Here is an 18,786-nt window from a genome sequence, read left to right on the forward strand (position 1 = left end):
AAGTAAGTTGGACGCTCTCACGCCTCCACCCCCCCCCTCCCCCCCCCCCCCCCCGCCCCAGACCCCAGCCTTCTCTGACTTCGCTCTAACAGCGGGGGAACGGGTGGTCCAGCCCCTGCGGCTCCGGTCAGTTCCTCGCCGAAGCTCCGCCCCCTTCTCTCCGACCCGCCCCTGTCTCTTCCCTCCGCCCTTTCTCTTCCTTGTGTCGCAAAAGACTCGGCGGCGCTTGACGGCCGGGGTTGTTTGACGGCCGGTGGCAACCGAGAGGGAGGAGGAAGCAGCGGTGGCTGCTGCTGCTGCGGCGGCTGCGGCAGGGGCCGGGGTGGGCGCCGCGGTCCGGGCCGGGGAGTGAGGCGCGGGCGGCCGGGCCGGTGGGCTGGGCGGCGGGCCCGGCGGCCGCCCCCGCGCCGCGCCTGGCGGCCCGATGTGGCTGCAGCAGCGGCTTAAGGGGCTGCCGGGACTGCTGTCGAGCAGCTGGGCCCGCCGCCTACTCTGCCTGCTCGGCCTCCTGCTGCTGCTTCTGTGGTTCGCCGGCTCCGGGGCGCGGCGGGCCGCGGGCGGCCTGCACCTGCTGCCCTGGTCCCGCGGCGAGCCGGGCGCCGCCGAGTCCTCCGCCTGCCTGGAGGCGGCCACCCGCGCCTGGCGCGGCCTGCGGGAGCGCGGCGAGGCTGTCCCACTGGGCCCTGGAGTGCCGGCCCTGGTGGCCAACGGCTTCCTGGCACTGGACGTGGCCGCCAACCGGCTGTGGGTGACTCCTGGAGAGCGAGAGCCCGCCGTGGCGCCGGACTTCGTGCCCTTCGTGCAGCTGCGACCGCTGAGTGCGCTCTCCGAAGCCGGAGAGTCAGTGCTGTTGCTGCGTGAAGGGCTGCTGCGCCGAGTGCGTTGCCTGCAGCTCGGGACCTCAGGCCCCGGCCCTGCGGCCGCCGCCCCCGGACCCGCTTCGGCCTCCGGCCTCGTCACCGGATCCGGCCGCGACTGCGTGCTGCTGCAAGAGGACTTTCTGGCGCACCGGGGCCGACCCCACGTCTATCTGCAGCGTATCCAGCTCAACAATCCCACGGAGAGGGTGGCCGCGCTGCAGACTGTGGGACCCACTGCCGGCCCGGTCCCCAGAGCCTTCACCAGTACCCTGGAGAAGGTGGGAGATCATCAGTTCCTCCTCTACTCGGGCCGGTCCCCGCCTTTTCCCACGGGGCTGGTGCACCTGGTGGTGGTGGCGGCCAAGAAGCTAGTGAACCGGCTCCAGGTGGCTCCCAAGACACAACTGGACGAGACAGTGTTGTGGGTGGTGCATGTTTCAGGCCCTGTTAACCCCCAGGTGCTCAAAAACAAAGCAGCCAAGGAGCTCAAGGTGGTCCAGGATTTGGCACGGAAGGAAATGCTGGAGCTCTTGGAGATGCCAGCGGCTGAGCTGCTTCAAGACCACCAGCGCCTCTGGGCTCAGCTCTTCAGCCCAGGTGAGGCCTGGCCAGTTCTTGGGCCACAGTGCACACCTTACACCAGGGCCTCCGCGGCCCACCCTGGAGATGTCCCACTAAAGTCTGCAGAGTTGACCCTGAAGGGGAGCAGTGGGGTGGTTAAAGGGAGCTTGGCCATTGACCTGGGCTGACTCTGCTCCACCGCTTGGTATTTGTGCGAGCGACGTGGGACCAGTTTACTGATCTCCATGGGCTTGTGTTCAGTAATAACAGGAGCACCTCAGAGGGCTTCTGTGAGTCCGAGGAAGGAATGGGCGTAAAAGACAGGCCTTACTGTTATTTGTCCTCATAAATGAGGCCTGATTTGGAGAATGGTTTTGGGGGTCAGCTTGTAAAGGATAAATCAGGCAGAAGGGCCTGGCGGGTCCCCAGATTCTTTCTTTCCTCAGTCCCTCACAGTCTGGCTGGTGACGGGCATGCGCTTTTTTTTTTTTTTTTTTACATGTTTGTTTATTTTTGAGAGAGGCAGAGAGAATGCAAGCAGGAGAGGGTCTGCAGAGGGTCTCTGCACTGATAGCAGAGAGCCCAATGCAGGGCTCGAACTCACGGACTGTGAGATCATGACCTGATCCAAAGCCAGATGCTTAACCGACTCAACCACCCAGGCATTCCCCCCCCCCACCCCGCCCTTTTAAAGGGTATTTTGAGAGAGAGATCGAGAGAGCATATGAGCAGGGGAGGGGCAGAGAGAGAATCCCAAGCAGGCTCTGCACAGTCAGCATGGAGTCCCACAGTGGGACTCAAACTCATGAACCATGAGGTCATGATGAGCTGAAATCGAGTGGGATGTTTAACCGACTGAGCCACCCAGGCCCCCCCCCCCACCTTTTTTTTAAAGTGACCTCTGCGGTTCGTGGGGCTTGAACTCAACAACACTGACATCAGGGGTCATGTGCTCCATTGACTGGAAGGGAATGGAACCTCTCCAGCAGGTGGAATGCACCCACCAAATAAAAACTTCCTTCCCCTAAAGACTGTTGAAGTAAAGGAAATCCTATTCTAGGTGAAAGAGAGATTTTGGTTTCCAGGGTGCTCGTTGTCTAAATCCTTGTATTTAGTTGCTCAAAGTGTGTTTCACTCGTTCAGCAAGTATTGATCGAATCCTGCCAGGGACTGTTCTCCATACGACGGATAGAGAAGTGACCAGAACAAAACGCCTGTTTCATGGTGCTTGCTTAAATTCTGGATGGGAGGAAGACAATAGTAGAAAAGTGAAAGTTGGAATAAATAAGCCAGATTGCTCTTTAGAATACGAAGTTCCGTAGAGCGGGGCACCTGGGTGGCTCCGTCGGTTAAACCAGCCAGCCCTTGATTTCTTGTGTCAGGCTCTGTGCTGACAGTGAGGAGCCTCCTTGGGATTCTCTCTCTCTGTCTCTGTCTCTGTCTCCAATAGCGCTTGTGCAATCTCTCTCTCTCAAAATAAAATTTAAAAAAAATTTTTAAAGTTCTGTAGAGAAAAATTAAAAGTATGTGATTGAGGATGACAGGGTGGGGTTCAGAGTGGGGTGGGGGCCTCTGTTTAGCTCCAGTTGTTGGGGAGGCCTTTCCAAGGAGGAAGCACTTAAGCTAAGACCTGAATAGCAAGAAACTGACCATGTGATGATCTAGAGGGAGCTGGCAAGTCAGAGGCCCTAAGACAAGAGCAGGTTTGGTTGAGAGGCCAGGGTGGCTGGTGGGTAGCAAGCCAGGGAGGGGTCGAGGTAGCCAGATCCCGAAGGGCCTTGTAGACCGTGGTGACGACTGTGAATTTGATTCTACGTGGGGTGGAAGGGAGAGCAGAGACAGCTGTCGGATGTACATTTTTCAGGATCCCCTGGCTGTTCTATCCAGAACATAGACTATAAGGGACAAAAGTGGGACATGGAGACCAGATGAGAGGATTTTGCAGGTGCCGAGGTGAAAGAGGAGGGTGGCTGGCACCTGAGTTGTGGCCGTGGAGACAGAAGTGGATGGCTTCTGTTACTTTCAGAAGTGGCACCACCGGGACTTTGCACGGACTGGGCGTGGGGCGTGAGAACTGGAGGGTGACTCCCGAATTTGTGGGGAGCGCTCGAGCAAGTGTCTGGAGATAATTTGTGGAAGGATTGCTTTGGGGCTGGAAGAACTCCGAGCACGTCAGGTCCCAAATGCCTGTCAGGCATCTGGGTGGAGACCCCAAATGGGCAGTTAGCTGTTCTGAGTCTAGAATTCATACAGATTTGGGAGATCCGGTGTTCAGATGTTATTTAAAGCTCCAGGACTGGAGCACAGGATGATGGCAAGGAGCAACCCAGGATGGGCCAGAGCGCTGACGACGGTGTTCCGGAGGCAGAGGGCAGGGGGGCGGGGGGCGTGCTGGACTCTTCAACCGGCACCATGTCCCGGCCACATCTGTGTTCTTCTGGGCGCTGGCAGGATTTATGTTTATTATGTTATTTATGTTATTATGTATAGGATTTAATGTTTATTTATTTTTGAGAGAGAGTGCGAGTGGGGAGGGATGGGAGTGGGGGGTTGGGACTATGGATCCAAAGCAGGCTATGCACTGACAGTGGTGCCTGATGCGGGGCCTGAACTCACGAACCCTGAGATCAGGACCCGAGCCGAAGTTGGACGTCCAACTGACCGAGCCACCCAGGCGCCCCAGGAGGCCCCACTTTGAACAGGATTTTAGGCTTCAGGCCCACCGGGTCAAGTTGGTCATGTGAGGGAGCCAGAGCTCAGGGGAGGCTGGAGCTACCATTTCCGTCGCTCCCACCGTTCCCTTCAGAACCTCATCTTCCCGGCCGGGCTGTCCCCGCTTAACGTGCAACCTTTGTGGCGTTTCAGGTGTGGAGATGAAGAAGATCACGGACGCCCACACCCCGTCTGGCCTGACCGTGAACCTGACGCTGTACTACATGCTCTCCTGCTCACCAGCCCCGCTGCTCAACCCCAGCCTGAGCCACAGGGAGCGCGACCAGATGGAGTCGACGCTCAACTACGAAGATCACTGCTTCAGCGGCCACGCCACCATGCACGCCGAGAACCTGTGGCCGGGCCGGCTGTCGTCCGTCCAGCAGATCCTGCAGCTCTCTGACCTGTGGAAGCTGACCCTGCAGAAGCGCGGCTGCAAGGGGCTGGTGAAGGTGGGCGCCCCAGGCATCCTGCAGGGCATGGTGCTGAGCTTCGGGGGGCTGCAGTTCACCGAGAACCACCTCCAGTTCCAGGCCGACCCCGACGTGCTGCACAACAGCTACGCCCTGCACGGCATCCGCTACAAGAACGACCACATCGACCTAGCCGTGCTCGCGGACCCCGAGGGCAAGCCGTACCTGCACGTGTCCGTGGAGGCCCGTGGCCAGCCTGTCAGGATCTACGCCTGTGAGGCCGGCTGCCTGGAGGAGCCCGTGGAGCTGACCTCGGCGCCCCAGGGCCACACCTTCCCGGTCATGGTGACGCAGCCCATCACGCCGCTGCTCTATATCTCCACCGACCTCATGCACCTGCAGGACCTGCGCCACACGCTGCACCTCAAGGCCATCTTAGCCCACGACGAGCACATGGCCCAGCAGGACCCCGGGCTGCCCTTCCTCTTCTGGTTCAGCGTGGCCTCCCTCGTCACCCTCTTCCACCTCTTCCTCTTCAAGCTCATCTACAACGAGTACTGTGGGCCTGGGGCCAAGCCCCTCTTCAGGAGTAAGGTATAAAGCCCCCCTGGGTCTTCAGAGCCTGAGGCCCTGGCCTCGTGTTCTAGCCTCAGACTGGGACGGGAGAGGCCTGGGCGGCAATGGGGTGTCCTCCTAAGCCAGTACCCTCAGCCCGCAACACAGACAGGAGTGAGCGTGTCTGCAGAGGCTATCAGAAAGCGACTTCTGAGAGGAGACCATAGGGAGGGACAGCAGTGGGGCACCCGGGTGGCTCAGTCAGTTAAGTGTCCGACTCTTGATTCTGGCTCCGGCCATGATCTCACGGTTCACGAGATCGAGCCCCGCGTCGGGCTCTGCAATGACAGCGTGGAGCCTGCTTGGGATTCTCTCTGTCTCCTTCTCTCTGCCCTTCCCCAGCTTGCATGCACCCCCCTCCCTCAAGATAAATAACTAAACTCAAAATAATAATTGCAACAAGCCCCTAGATAGACTGGAAACTGCTATCTAAGCCTCAGGTGAGCCCCCTGCGCTCCCTCCTGAGGACCTGCTCATGCCTCTCGCTGTGGGCCAGCTAAGGTGGCCATCTCGTCAGCACAAGGCAAGGTCATTCCTCTCATTTCCTCAAACACCTTGGCCCCCAGGAAGCCATGACTTTGAGCATGGTTGCTGTGAGACTCTCATCAGGAATGTGTCTTGGGGATCAGGCTCAGTCCCAGCGGAGGCCGCCCCTTCTGCCCCACCACCCAGTGCTCCATGCTCCGTTGCTGCCAGGATTCCCCGGGAGAGGGAACAGAAGGAAGCCCATCACTGGCAGTCACAGGAGAAAGTTCTCCAGAGGGAGCGGGGCTCGCTTCCCTTTCTCTCCTCTCCTCTCCTCTTGTCGCACTAGCATGTGCAGAGATAGAGTCAAGAGCTCTGGGTCTGTGCTCCCGAGCAGTTGAGGAGCCTGGGCCAGCTCCGGAGAAATGCCTCCTCACCTCCACAGAGGGCTTTGTGCCTTCTGGTTTCTAGTTTCTGGCCCGAGGCCAGGACTTGCGAAGAAGCAGCTCTCAGCCCTGACGGAGTGGGAGCAGGGTGGGCAGCAGGTCTGAGCCTGGAGCTTGGAGAACAAATGGAAGGTCAGATGAAAGAGAAACGTGGCCGAGCTGTAACAAAACAGGTGCTCCGTTTGCATTGCGTGGGTCTGATGGCCTCTGTTAAGCCGGCAGGCTGCTCCTCCCTGCTGCCTGGTCGGCTTCTCTGCTCTTAATCTGCCATATACCCATCTGCCCCCGGTTCCCCACCCGATCCAGGGGACAGGCCAGACCCCTAATTTTGGGGTGCTACCCCGTGGCCCTCAGTTGACTCGCGCTCGAGCTGGGGTCCCGCCAGAGCAGAGCCCAGCGAACGCTGCGTCAGCCCGAGGAGGTGTCCGGGCCACTAACCCCACGGTGGCTCTAGCACATCCCTGGGCCACAGTGTCTGCAAAGCCGGATCATCGCCCGGGCGGGATGCCACCAGGGGCGTCCCCGTCACCTGCCCCGCGTGAGATTTCTGTAGCTTCCACGGGGTTGGTGGTGAACAATAACAACTTGTTTTGTTAATTGAACAGGAAGATCCCAGTGTCTGAGTGAAGGCCCATCTGCACAAGACACCCAGCACCGAAAGTCCTGCTGCACGAACAGGGGATCCTTCGAACGCACCCACCCTTTTGTGCCTTTGTTGGGGACGCCAGTGACGCAGAGTGCGTGTGGATGTTCAGGAGTCTGCATCGGGGAGCGGGAGGGGAGGGCCGGTGGACTTTTTGTAAGCTTTCGACTCAATAAAATGAACCTGTATGGAAAATACTTGAAATTGAACTCACTCCTTCTGCTTTCCCCCCTTCTTCTGTCCCAGGAAACAGAGCCTCTTTTGAAAAGACCTGTCTAGGAAAAGTTGTGTTCTATTCCTAATTTAATGTGTTCTTTCTTGACTGAATTTTTAATTTATTGTTGTTGAGATTTTGCCGGATGGTTTTTGCACCCTCTTCAGACAGTGAATCTCGGGCGGGGATTTCCGCCCTACGCCGCCCCCGGGGGGGCATCCGGAGGCCCTGCCGCCTGCACCTGCGCCTGCATGGAGAGCGTGGGTCTCGGGTCCTCCCCGGTTTGCACGTCGTCTCTTTCTTACCATGAGCCTGTGGAGATCTGTGCTTTTGTACTTCTGGGCTTTAGGGGGAGGTATTTAACTTTCTAGGGGTTGATGATTGTTGGGTTTTGAAATACCAAAGCTTTTTTTTTTTGTTCTGTTTCTAAATAAATCTCTTTCAAACTTCCCATGATCGGTTTGTGTGTGGTTTGAAACCTCTGGAGACAGCGTATCTTCTTCCATCAGCTGACTTTCAGGTAGTGTCTGAAGCAGATGGGCTGCCCAGCCCTTTGGGGATGGCTCATTCCCCCCCCACACCTAATACTCCTCTTGAGAAGACGCCGATCCATTTGGGGGGGGCGGTGTTGGTTTGCCAGCTCACCTGGCAGAGCGGGCGGATTGAGGAGCGTCAGCCTGGCCCCTTCCCTGCTACAGTGCCTCTCCCCCACCTGCCCTAAACAGCCTAGATTTGTCTGTCCTGGGTGTTGCCAGCCCTGGGTTTTGCCAGCCCCGATGGCCTTCTGCCCGTTGGTGGTGGTGGTTGTAGGGTCTGATGACCCTGCCTTGTGGGGAGGAGATGGGGCTGGGCCCAGGACCAGAAAGGGACTGAGCTAGGCCTGGCAGCCCGCCTTGGGAGGCCGTGGGCACAGCGTCGTGGGTGCTGCAGCATGACTCCCTGCGAAGCTTGGTCTGCTCGCCACCAGCAGAATGACGCTCACAATGGCATGCTGGGAGGGAAAGGAAACCTGTATCTCCACCTCCACCATGAGTTGTCCTGGCTCCACCCACCTTCCCTGGATGGTGCAGAGCTCAGAAGTGCCTTCCTCGTCCAGCCGTGGGTCATTAGCTGGCCTACCCATTTAGGGAAGCAGGAATCTCACGGGGTGCAGCTGGATCTGGTTTACAGTGTGACGGGCCCTCCGGTTGTTTCGTTAGAGTAGAAGCTGCTTGGGGAGCCTGGGTGGCTCAGTCCATTAAGCGTCCGACTTTGGCTCAGGTCGTGATCTCACAGTTGGTGTTTGAGCCCCGCCCCGCGTCGGGCTCTGTGCTGACAGCTCGGAGCCTGGAGCGTGTTTTAGATTCTGTGTCTCCCTCTCTCTCTGCCCCTCCCCTGTTGGCACTCTCTCTCAAAAGTAAATAAACATTAAAAAAAAAAAAAGGTGGAAGCTGCTTGACAAGAGCCACACTTAATGTTCCGCCCTTCTGTTTGGCTTGGAACTCGGCCTATTAGAGGCTCCTAAATGGTAAAAACAAACCCATGTACCTGCTGCCCCGGAAAGACTGAACAACCAGAATTTCAATAAACTCCTTGTGAATTACAGCTCGCGTCGAGCACTAACTGGGGGTCGCTTACTGGACATCCTCGCGGGCCTCTGCGGGAGGAGGTTAGGATCCCCTTGGAATCTTACCAAGCTGCTTTCTCAGGGGTGGAAACCTGGAATGGGAAATTTAATTTCATGCTACTTAGCACTTCCCAAAAGCTGAGGGCTCGGTATGGACATGTATTAGCTCCCTGAAAACCGACCTGCATCATGGGCCCCTGCTGATTTGCAAGTCCCCTAGGAGTTTCCTAGCAGTCATCTGAACCTGGTCCCTGTTCAAGAGGGCGGGGAGAGACCAAAGAATGAGGCAGGCCACTCCAGGGGGGTAGGCAGCAGGTGGAGTAAGAAGGGAACTTACTCTAAGAGGCTTGTCTTGGGCTGTAAGACCAGTGGATCCCGGCACCCGCCTGCCACACATTAAAGCTTCTACAGAGGTCTTACCTGGGTTCAGACACGCGCTCAGTCACCATCATAGTGCTGTCCCCTTGGAGCAGCCTCTGGGAGCAGGAAAGGCACTCAGATCCCACATCCAGGGCCAGGGAAGGGGTGAGGAGCCTCTGATCACCTGGGGCCAGCTCACGGACCACTGGAGGTCACGTCCTCTCCATGACGCCCTGACAGCCCCCCTCCTCTCAGCCCACCTTTTGCTCTGTGTCCCCGTCCCCCAAATTCACATGTTGAAATCCTAACCCCCAGTGTGATGGTGTTTAGAGGGAGCCCTGGGGGAGGTGACTAGGTCATTAGGGTGGAGTCCTCCCAAGTGGGATTCTTGCCCTAATAAGAGAGACCGCAGAGAGCACCCTCGTCCTCGCCTGTGTGTGGGGTGAAGCCTCAACAGGCGTCTAACAGCCCAGAAGGGGTGCTCACCAGAACGCACGTGCTGGTCCCCGATTCCGGACTTCCAGCCCCCAGAACTGTGGGAAGCACCTGCCTGTTGTTTCTTTAAAAAAAAAATTTTTTTTTAGACATGTATTATGTATTTATTACTACTTTATTTATTTTTAAATTTACATCCAAATTAGCACGTAGTGCAACAATGATTTCAGGAGTAGATTCCTTACTGTCCGTTACCCATTTAGCCCACCCCCCTCCCACCACCCCTCCAGTAACCCTCAGTTTGTTCTCCATATTTAAGAGTCTCCTATGATTTGTCCCCCTCTCTGTTTTTATATTCTTTTCGTTTCCCTTCCCTTATGTTCATCTGTTTTGTCTCTTGAAGTCCTCATATGAGTGAAGTCATAGGATTTTTGTCTTTCTCTGACTGACTAATTTCACTTAGCATAATAGCCTCCAGTTCCATCCACATAGTTGCAAATGCAAGATTTCATTCTTTTTGATTGCCGAGTAATACTCCATTGTCTATATAAACCACATCTTCTTTATCCATTCATCCATCAATGGACATTTGGGCTCTTTCCATACTTTGGCTATTGTCGATAGCACTGCTATAACCATGGGGGTGCATGTGTCCCTTCGAAACAGCACACGTGTATTCCTTGGATAAATACCCAGTAGTGCAATTGCTGGGTCGTAGGCTAGTTTTATTTTTAATTTTTTGAGGAACCTCCATACTGTTTTCCAGAGTGGCTGCACCAGCTTGCATTCCCTTTCTTTTTAAAAATGTATTATTAAAAAAAAATTTTTTTTGTTTTAAAGTTTATTTATTTTGGGGGGGAGGGGCAGAGAGAGAGGGAGAGGGAATCCCAAGCAGGCTCCGCACTGTCAGTGCAGAGCCCGACACGGGGCTTGAACCCACAAACCGTGAGATCATGACCTGAGCCGAAAGCAAGAGTCAGACTGACTGAGCCACCCAGGTGTCCTCCTTTCTAAGCCCCCAGTCCCTGGCACCCTGTTATAAGAGTCCAAACAGACTAAGACAGGCATGTTCTTGCAGTGGAGGAATGGAACTTTTTGGAGGCGAAAACCAACCAAGAAACAGAGATTCACAGGGTCTTAGATGAAGAAGAAACCTTACAGGTTTTGTTGCTTAGAATCTGTAACCTGGCTTCGTTGGATCCAAGGACCCCAGAATGGCCAAATGTATGCACTTTTTTCTTTCTTGAGACGTTCTGTAACTTTCCTCAGATTCTTTTTTTTTTTTTAATTAAAAAGATGTTTTTATTTATTTTTGAGAGGGAGAGAGAGAGAGAAAGAGAGAGAGCATGAGTGAGGGAGGGGCAGGCAGAGGGAGACACAGAATCCGAAGCAGGCTCCAGGCTCCCAGCTGTCAGCACAGAGCCCATAGAACCCGACCCAGGGCTCGAACTCGTGAACTGCAAGATCCTGACCAGAGCTGAAGTCAGATGCTTCACCGACTGAGCCACCCAGGTGCCCCTTGCGTCGGATTCTTAAAGGATGCCTGGCTTCAAAACGAACAAGATAACCTCCAGCTCGGGGGTCTTGTTTTTACCCTCCCCCACCCACCACAGGAAGCGGCAGTGGTCTGAGCTTCTGAAGCCTGGTTTGGAGTCTGGCCATTGGGTGGATCACGCCATTTGCTGTGGTGAAGGCGCCCTCCCTGCAGAAAGGAGGCTCAGGGACGGTGGGGTCATCTTGGCTGCTGGGTGGCAAAGCGGGAAAGATTACATTTGATGAACATCTACTGTGTGCTTGGCACTTAAGTTTTGTGAGGCAGTGGCTACCTCTGTCTTTTCGTTTCGGGATGGCCAGAAACTAGCACGGGGTAGACGGTCCAAGAACGTTTGTGGAATTGCATTTGTCTGCATTACGCCATTTAATCCTTGTGTTTGGGGTTGCGAGTGACAGAAAACTTTAATCATAAGTGGTTTAAACAGAAGGAAAAGTATTGGTTCACAGAGTAGTCCAGCAGGAGTTCAGGAATGGTTTGATCAAGAACTCAAGTAACATCATTTGGGCCCAGCTCTTAGCCCTGCTTCCTGTAGCTTGGCTCCCATCCACAGACTAGTTACCTTTGTGGTAACAAAATGACCCCAGATATCCCAAGCCTGATGCCCTCCTAGCAAAGTCAGCAGCGTCTGAGTCTCACTGTTCCCACCCGCGGTGCTGAGGTTCACCTCCCAGTGGACAACCCACCCCCTAGTCAATCGCTGTGGCCAGGCTGCAAGGGATATGTTTGTTAGGTTAGGCCAATCAGGCCACCTCTTCAGCTGAGATGGGGTCAATCTCCAGCCACTGAACAGAGGATACTGGGAGAGAGGTGGTTTCTCAAAGGAAATTTGGGGTACTCTTATCAGGAAGGAGGAAAAATAGATGCTTGGCAGCAAAGCTCCTGGGTCCAGTGTGCCCTGCAGGGGAAGTTTCATTCCCATTTTGCAGATGAGGCAAGTGAAGCTCAGAGACCACAAGGCACTGAGCCCCGGGAAAGGGAGGGGACCACACAGAGTCCCTGACCTCAGGGGATGCACAGTATGAAGGGGAGACAGACAGATAAGAAGCCAATTACACTGCGATCAGAGAGTGGGAGCGTGGGGCTGGCACACTGAACGTCTCCGCTGGAGCATCAGGGGTGGCTCCCTGGAGGAAGCTGGAACCTGAGGGATGATGGGTGTCCACCAGGCTAAGGCATGAGACAGGACTTTCCAGGTCGTGGGCAGAGCATGAGTAAGTATACAGACGTGGGTGGGGACATTTCGGGAGGCAAGAGGACAGTAATACTCCGGTTTGTCCAGAGTGTAGAATCCTCTAAAGAGAGGTGGGGTTTATCGATCCATGGTGATGGGGTTCTTGAGAAAACGGCTAAGAAGGAATTCTTGAGACGTCTTTGGTGTAAAAAGGTGATTTTATTAAAGCACAGAGACAGGATCCGTGGGCAGAAAGAGCTGCCCTGGGGTTGTGAGGAGTGACTGATTGTATATTTTTAGGTTTGTGGAGGGAGGGAGATAGTGTAAGTCTCTAAGGAATTTTTTTTTTAATTTTTTTTTTTTACGTTTATTTTTGAGAGACAGAGAGAGAGACAGAGCACAAGTAGGGGAGGGGCAGAGAGAATGAGACACAGAATCTGAAGCGGGCTCCGGGCTCTGACAGCACAAGAGCCCGACGCGGGGCTCGAACCCACAAACCGGGAGATCACGACCTGAGCTGAAGTCGGACGCTTAACGGACTGAGCCACCCAGGCACCCTCTGAGGAATTTGAAAGCAAGGTTTTCAAGGACCTTGAGGGGCTAGCTACTGGTGAGATAGGGTTACTTTTAGTCTTTAATAAAACTACAACATCGGGGCGCTTGGGTGGCTCGGTCGGTTGAGCGTCTGACTTCGGCTCAGGTCATGATCTCACGGTCTATGAGACTGCTCAGAGCCTGGAGCCTGTTTCAGATTCTGTGTCTCCCTCTCTCTCTGCCCCTCCCCTGTTCATGCTCTGTCTCTCTCTGTCTCAAAAATAAATAAGCGTTAAAAAAAATTTTTTTTAATAAAAAAAAACTAAAACATCAAGGAAGTAAGGCAGCCATGAGTTCCTTGAGCAAGGTCACGTTCTGCACGTTTCAGGTGTCTATCCGCGAGCTGCAGGCTGTAAGGAGATTTAATTTAAGCTACATTTCTCTTGCCTTTGTTTCCCTCATCACAGATCTTTGACTTCTAAAGGCAAGGGTGGGTAGGCTCTCAGACCTAGCTCGTGGCAATGACAACATCACAGGTGACGCTCCCTCCCATGGACTCTCACGTCCTCTCCCCGCGTTACTGTTATAATTGTAGCCAATCTTTACGGCTTCCCCCGAAACCAAGGGAGGACAGTTTATCACCCTGTTTTACAGAAGTAGAAACTGAGACAGAGTGAAAGAGGATGCCTTGCCAAAGGTCAAAGGGAGGTCGCCAGCGCCTCGCAGGATTGACAACCTCCCATCGGCAGGGCAATTAACACTCTGCTCACATCCCTCCTGGTTGCCCAAGCGCCGTAGGAATCCATGGGACCGCTCTGTGGGTGTCCCGACATATGACAAAACAGAGGCGGGCGAGCCCAGGAGGAAGGCTGTGGATTCTCTCAAAATAGAACTTGGCCGCAAGGTAATTAGGCAGCATTTCTGGGGAAGGGAGAGCTGGATATAAAAGAGTCGGCAGCGGGCTGGGAGTTGGGGGACCTGATTCCATCTCCAGCTCGGTCATTACCATCGCGCAACCTCCCATAAGTGAGGTGAGCGTTTAGACTCCAGGTTCCCACCTGTAAAATGGGTCTAATAGCACCTTCCCACTTCAGGAGATGGTCAGGAAGTCCCACTTAAATAGAGGACTGTGTGTGAACGTGCTTTTTTTTTTTTTTTTTTAATTTTTTTTAACGTTTATTTATTTTTGAGACAGAGAGAGAGACAGAGCATGAACGGGGGAGGAGCAGAGAGAGAGGGAGACACAGAATGGGAAGCAGGCTCCAGGCTCTGAGCCATCAGCCCAGAGCCCGACGCGGGGCTCGAACTCACGGACCGCGAGATCGTGACCTGAGCTGAAGTCGGCCGCTTAACTGACTGAGCCACCCAGGCGCCCCAAACGTGCTTTGATAAGTTCAAAACTTTCTACCCACACAGCGGATGGTTTGCACTGAGTAGCTGGAGGCAAAAGAACGGAGGTCAGAGCTCCTAACCCCGGGTCCGCAGGCAGAATTCAGAGGGTCTGCCAACCTGGATAGGTTTCATTTTCACCAACCTCTGGCTGAAATTTAGCATTCCCTCCCATGGTTAACTTTGGCACTTACGTCATTGTCACAGATGACAATGAACGCATTCATGACCCCGTTATAGTTGTTGCAGAGATCTTGAAGTAATCGCTCATGGTTGTTGCGCCTTTGAATTTTGTTTAAGTTTATTTATTTATCTTGAGAGAGACAGAGACCGTGCGAGTTGAGGACGGGCAGAGAGAGAGGGAGACAGAGAAATCCCAAGCAGGCTCTGCACTGTCAGCGCTGAGCCCGACACAGGGTTTGAACCCACGAACTGTGAGATCATGACCTGAGCGGAAACCAAGAGTCGGACGCTTAACCGACTGAGCCACCCAGGCACCCCTCATTGTGCCTTTGAAATTATGGTAGTCATTAAACTTGCTACTAGATCCCAATATTTGGTCTATTAATGAAGAAGCACAGGTTACCAGTCGCAAATTTGTTTTAAAAATATAGTTAGGGGTGCCTGGATGGCTCAGTCAGTGGAGCAGGTGACTCTTGACCTGGAGTCGTGAGTTTCAGCTGCATGTTAGGTGTAGAGATTATTTAAAAATAAAATTTAGGGGCGCCTGGGTGGCGCAGTCGGTTAAGCGTCCGACTTCAGCCAGGTTACGATCTCGCGGTCCGTGAGTTCGAGCCCCGCGTCGGGCTCTGGGCTGATGGCTCAGAGCCTGGAGCCTGTTTCCGATTCTGTGTCTCCCTCTCTCTCTGCCCCTCCCCCATTCATGCTCTGTCTCTCTCTGTCCCAAAAATAAAAATAAATAAACGTTGAAAAAAAAAATTAAAAAAAAAAATAAAATTTAAAAAAATTTAAATTAATTTATTTATTAAAGTTTATTTACCGAGAGAGGGAGGGAGGGAGAGAGGGTGGGCACCAGTTTGAGTGGGGGAGGGGCAGAGAGAGAGGGAGAATCCCAAGCAGGCTTTGCTGGAAGCCAGTGCAGAGCCCAATGTGGGGCTCGACCTCTCAAAACTGTGAGATCGTGACCTGAGCCAAAATTAAGAGTCGGATGCTTAACTGACTGAGCCACCCAGGTGTCCCTGAAAAAAAATTTTTTTTTTAATTTGAAAATTATTGGGGCACCTGGATGGCTCAGTTGGTTAGGCATCCGACTTGGTTTCGGCTCAGGTCATGATCTCACGGTTCGTGGGTTCTAGTCCCGCATCGGGCTCTGCACCGACAGTGTGGAGCCTGCTTGGGATTCTCTCTCTCTCTCCTTTCTCTCAGCCCCTCCCCTGCTTACACGCTCTCTTTCTCAAAGTAAATAAACTTAAAAAAAGACCTTTAAAATGATGGCTCATGTTTAGCATACACAAAGTAGGCCAAATGGGAGATAAATAGATAGATATAAGAGGAGATTTATTATGGGCATCGGGTCACGGAATTATGGAGGCTGGAAGTCCCACGATCTGCCACCTACAGATGGAGACCCAGGAAAGCCGGTGGTGTAAGTGGAAATTAGGGCCAAGACCAGGAGCCCATGTCCAATGGCAGAAGATGGATGTCCCAGCTCTAAGAAAAAAAGAGCAAACCCGCCCTTCCTCTCCCCTTGTGTTCTATTCAGGCCCCCTCAATGGGTTAGGTGAGGCCCACTCATTTGGAAGGACAATCTACTCAGACCGGGTATTCAAACACTAACCTCTTCCAGAAACACCCTTCCAGGGGGTGCCGGGGTGGCTCAGTTGGTTAAGCATCAGATTTCAGCTCAGGTCGTGATCTCACAGTTCGTGGGTTCGAGCCCCATGTTGGGCTCTGTGCTGCCAGCTCAGAGCCTGGAGCCTGCTTTGGATTCTGTGCCTCCCCCTCTCTCTGCTTCTCCCCTGCTCGCACTCTGTCTCTCAAAAATAAATAAACGTTAAAAAAAAAAAAAAATATATATATATATATGAAAAGAAACACCCTTCTAGACACGTGTAAAGAGTAATTTACCAGCTCTCTGACACAAAAATTAATCATCACAGTGACCTGTTAGCTCAGTTGAGTGTTAGTATTTTCATGAACTCATAGATTTAAATATATTTGAGATGCTTTGATCCTTTGAATGTATTAATCTTCTTGATGGCCCATTGATATCACCTTGGGCTTTTGGGAACCTCTGCGAGGGCGTATATTTCCTGGCTCCTGCCTGGAATCTCTATTTCTCCAAGGAGCCCGCTTCCGTTGACCAGGAACCGGCCTTTGGAGACTGTAATCTGGGCGCTTGGGTGCTCATTACACTGGGTGGTTCCTTGCCCAAGGTGAACAACACACACGTTTAAAAGCCCTGCTTTTGATAGAAACCCTGTCCTCGGAGCCCAGGGACAGCACCGGCCACCAGCATTTAATGCTGACTGACCCGAGCTGCCAAGTGAGGAACGGTTTGCTGGGGAGAAAGAAAGGAAAATGACTCAGGGCTTGAACCTGTCACTGGACCAACGTGGGCCCGCTCCTTGGAGAGCTGTAGACCCAGACTACACTGAGTGGAGTTGCCTGCCTCACAGGGTCACTTTCCTTGTGCAAATAAGGAGACCTCGAGGAATACTTTCCAAAACTGTGAACTCCCTAAACAGGGGTAAGCAGGCTCCTTTTAATAGGGTTTGGGATGAATATTTAGAGGGGGATTTTAATATTATAATGAATCTGAGATACCCAGTAGGCACTTTTTTTTTTTTTTAATTTTTTTTTTTTCAACGTTTATTTATTTTTGGGACAGAGAGAGACAGAGCATGAACGGGGGAGGGGCAGAGAGAGGGAGACACAGAATCAGAAACAGGCTCCAGGCCCTGAGCCATCAGCCCAGAGCCCGACGTGGGCCTCGAACTCACGGACCGCGAGATCGTGACCTGGCTGAAGTCGGACGCTTAACCGACTGCGCCACCCAGGCGCCCCAGTAGGCACTTTTTTAGTTTATTTATTTAGAGAGAAAGAGAGAGAAAACCAGCGGGAGAGGGGCAGAGAGCGAGGGAGGCAGGAGCCGAAGCAGGCTCTGTGCTGACAGCAGAGAGCCTGATGCGGAACTCGAACTCACAAACCTGAGCTGTAGTCAGATGCTTAACCAACTGAGCCGCCCAGGCACCCCTGTTGGGCACTTTCTGATTCATCTGGACGGGTATGGTTCTCAAATGTTTCTTTTCTTGTTTCAGCAATTTGTGAGTTTCTAAGAGATGAAATGGACAGGCAGAAGGTTCTAGGAGTTTCCTGAGTTCTGGGGGGCAATCCTGAGTCGGGGGTTCAAGGGGCCTCCCTGGTGACAAATGGTGGTACCAGCAGAGCAGGGCTGGACTTAGGGCAATTGCCTCAGGCACCCTGAGCCTGGGTGGGGGTCATCTACACAAAGGACATCAAAAGGACCCTGGGAGGTGGCTATCCCACAGTCAAAAGCAAGGGAGAGCTGGCCACTGGGAGGAGGCTGGGAGGTGGAGAAATGCAAGGAAGGAACTTTGGGATGGATGGGATGCAACTTTGGGATCTGGGTGCACACACTGCTAGTTTTCTTTCGTAATATTTATTCACTTTCTCCCTCCATGGGTCTCACATTAGCAGGGCTCATGGCTGCCCAGGGGAAAGACTACATTTCCCAGCCTACCTTGCACCTAGGCGGGATCACAAAGCTAAGTGGTTATTCACCTCCTCTTGAGTTTTATCAAATCCATTATAACCATCATTAAAAGGTCTTTCTCACTCCAATTTTCCACAAATGATCCGGCTCTAGTTTTAATGACCTCATCAGGAAAAAAACAAAACAAAACAAACCCAACAGCAATACTTTTAAATATGTCATAGAAATAGCAGCCAGGGCACCTGCATGGCTCACTGGGCTAAGCGACCGATTCTTGGTTTCGGCTCAGGTCATGATCTCAGGGTTCAGGAGTTCCAGCCCTGAGTAGGGCTCCGCGATGACAGCGCGGAGCCTGCTTGGGATGCTCTCCCTCCCTCTCTCTCTCTCTCTGCCCCTCGCCTGCACGCACGCTCTCTCTCAAAAAATAAATAAGCTTAAAAAGGGAAAGAAAAGAAAACGCAGCCAATATTGCTTCAATTGTTTAAGGTTCTTTTAAAAAGCTTACAGTCAGAAAGGTGCCGGGCCTTGCCTCGAAAGGTGTGTGTGACTGCACAGATATGCCCAAGAGTCATCTTAAAAAAAAAAAAAAAAGTGTTATCTGAAGTCTGGGCCAGATCAGGTTAACCAGGTGTTCTTTATTCAGCAATCTTCTGCGCCCGCCTCCGCGCGCGAGGCCGGAAACCGAGAACAAGTCTGGGTTTGGTGGTTTCCAGCCTGTGAACGTTCGGAGGCCCGCAGACCAGGAAACCTTGCGAGAAGGTTCTAGTTTTCCGTAGCTGAGCGCTGCCCTGGCAGGCCCGGTGTGGACCCGCACGGGAGATCGGAGGCTTCTTTCAAACAGGTGAGCGCCCCGCCCCACCGGGAGCGTCAGAAAAGAGGGGAATGTAGACTAAGTGGATAAAGGAAAAACACATTACAAACGACAGAAATTTAAAAAAAAAAAAAACAAAACACCATGGAAACACACAGAAACAAGTAACCGGGAAGGTACAGCTGTACTTTCCAAGCAAAACGCATACGCTTAAAAATAAAAAAGCAGGTAAGCAAAACGCATACACCTAAGTAAGAAAAGCAGCCAAGCAAATTAGTCTATTTTTAAGCACCATAAGT

General features: G+C 53.1%; 1 protein-coding gene across 2 annotated transcripts; it reads left to right on the forward strand.

Annotated features, from left to right (window-relative positions):
* Nucleotides 1–383: 383 nt before the first annotated feature.
* Nucleotides 384–7,382, forward strand: KIAA2013 (KIAA2013 ortholog). Of its 2 annotated transcripts, XM_047873310.1 has the most exons (4): nucleotides 384–1,457; nucleotides 4,287–4,585; nucleotides 4,661–5,140; nucleotides 6,678–7,382. In XM_047873310.1, the coding sequence occupies exons 1-4, from the start codon at nucleotides 425–427 to the stop codon at nucleotides 6,693–6,695; spliced, it is 1,830 nt and encodes a 609-aa protein (XP_047729266.1). In that variant the 5' UTR covers nucleotides 384–424; the 3' UTR covers nucleotides 6,696–7,382. The 2 variants fall into 2 exon arrangements, with proteins under 2 accessions (XP_047729266.1, XP_047729265.1); XM_047873309.1 differs by having other exon boundaries at nucleotides 386–1,457; nucleotides 4,287–5,140.
* The last annotated feature ends 11,404 nt before the right edge of the window (nucleotides 7,383–18,786 follow it).

Source organism: Prionailurus viverrinus, chromosome C1 (genome assembly GCF_022837055.1).
Source record: "Prionailurus viverrinus isolate Anna chromosome C1, UM_Priviv_1.0, whole genome shotgun sequence".
NCBI lineage: Eukaryota > Metazoa > Chordata > Mammalia > Carnivora > Felidae > Prionailurus > Prionailurus viverrinus.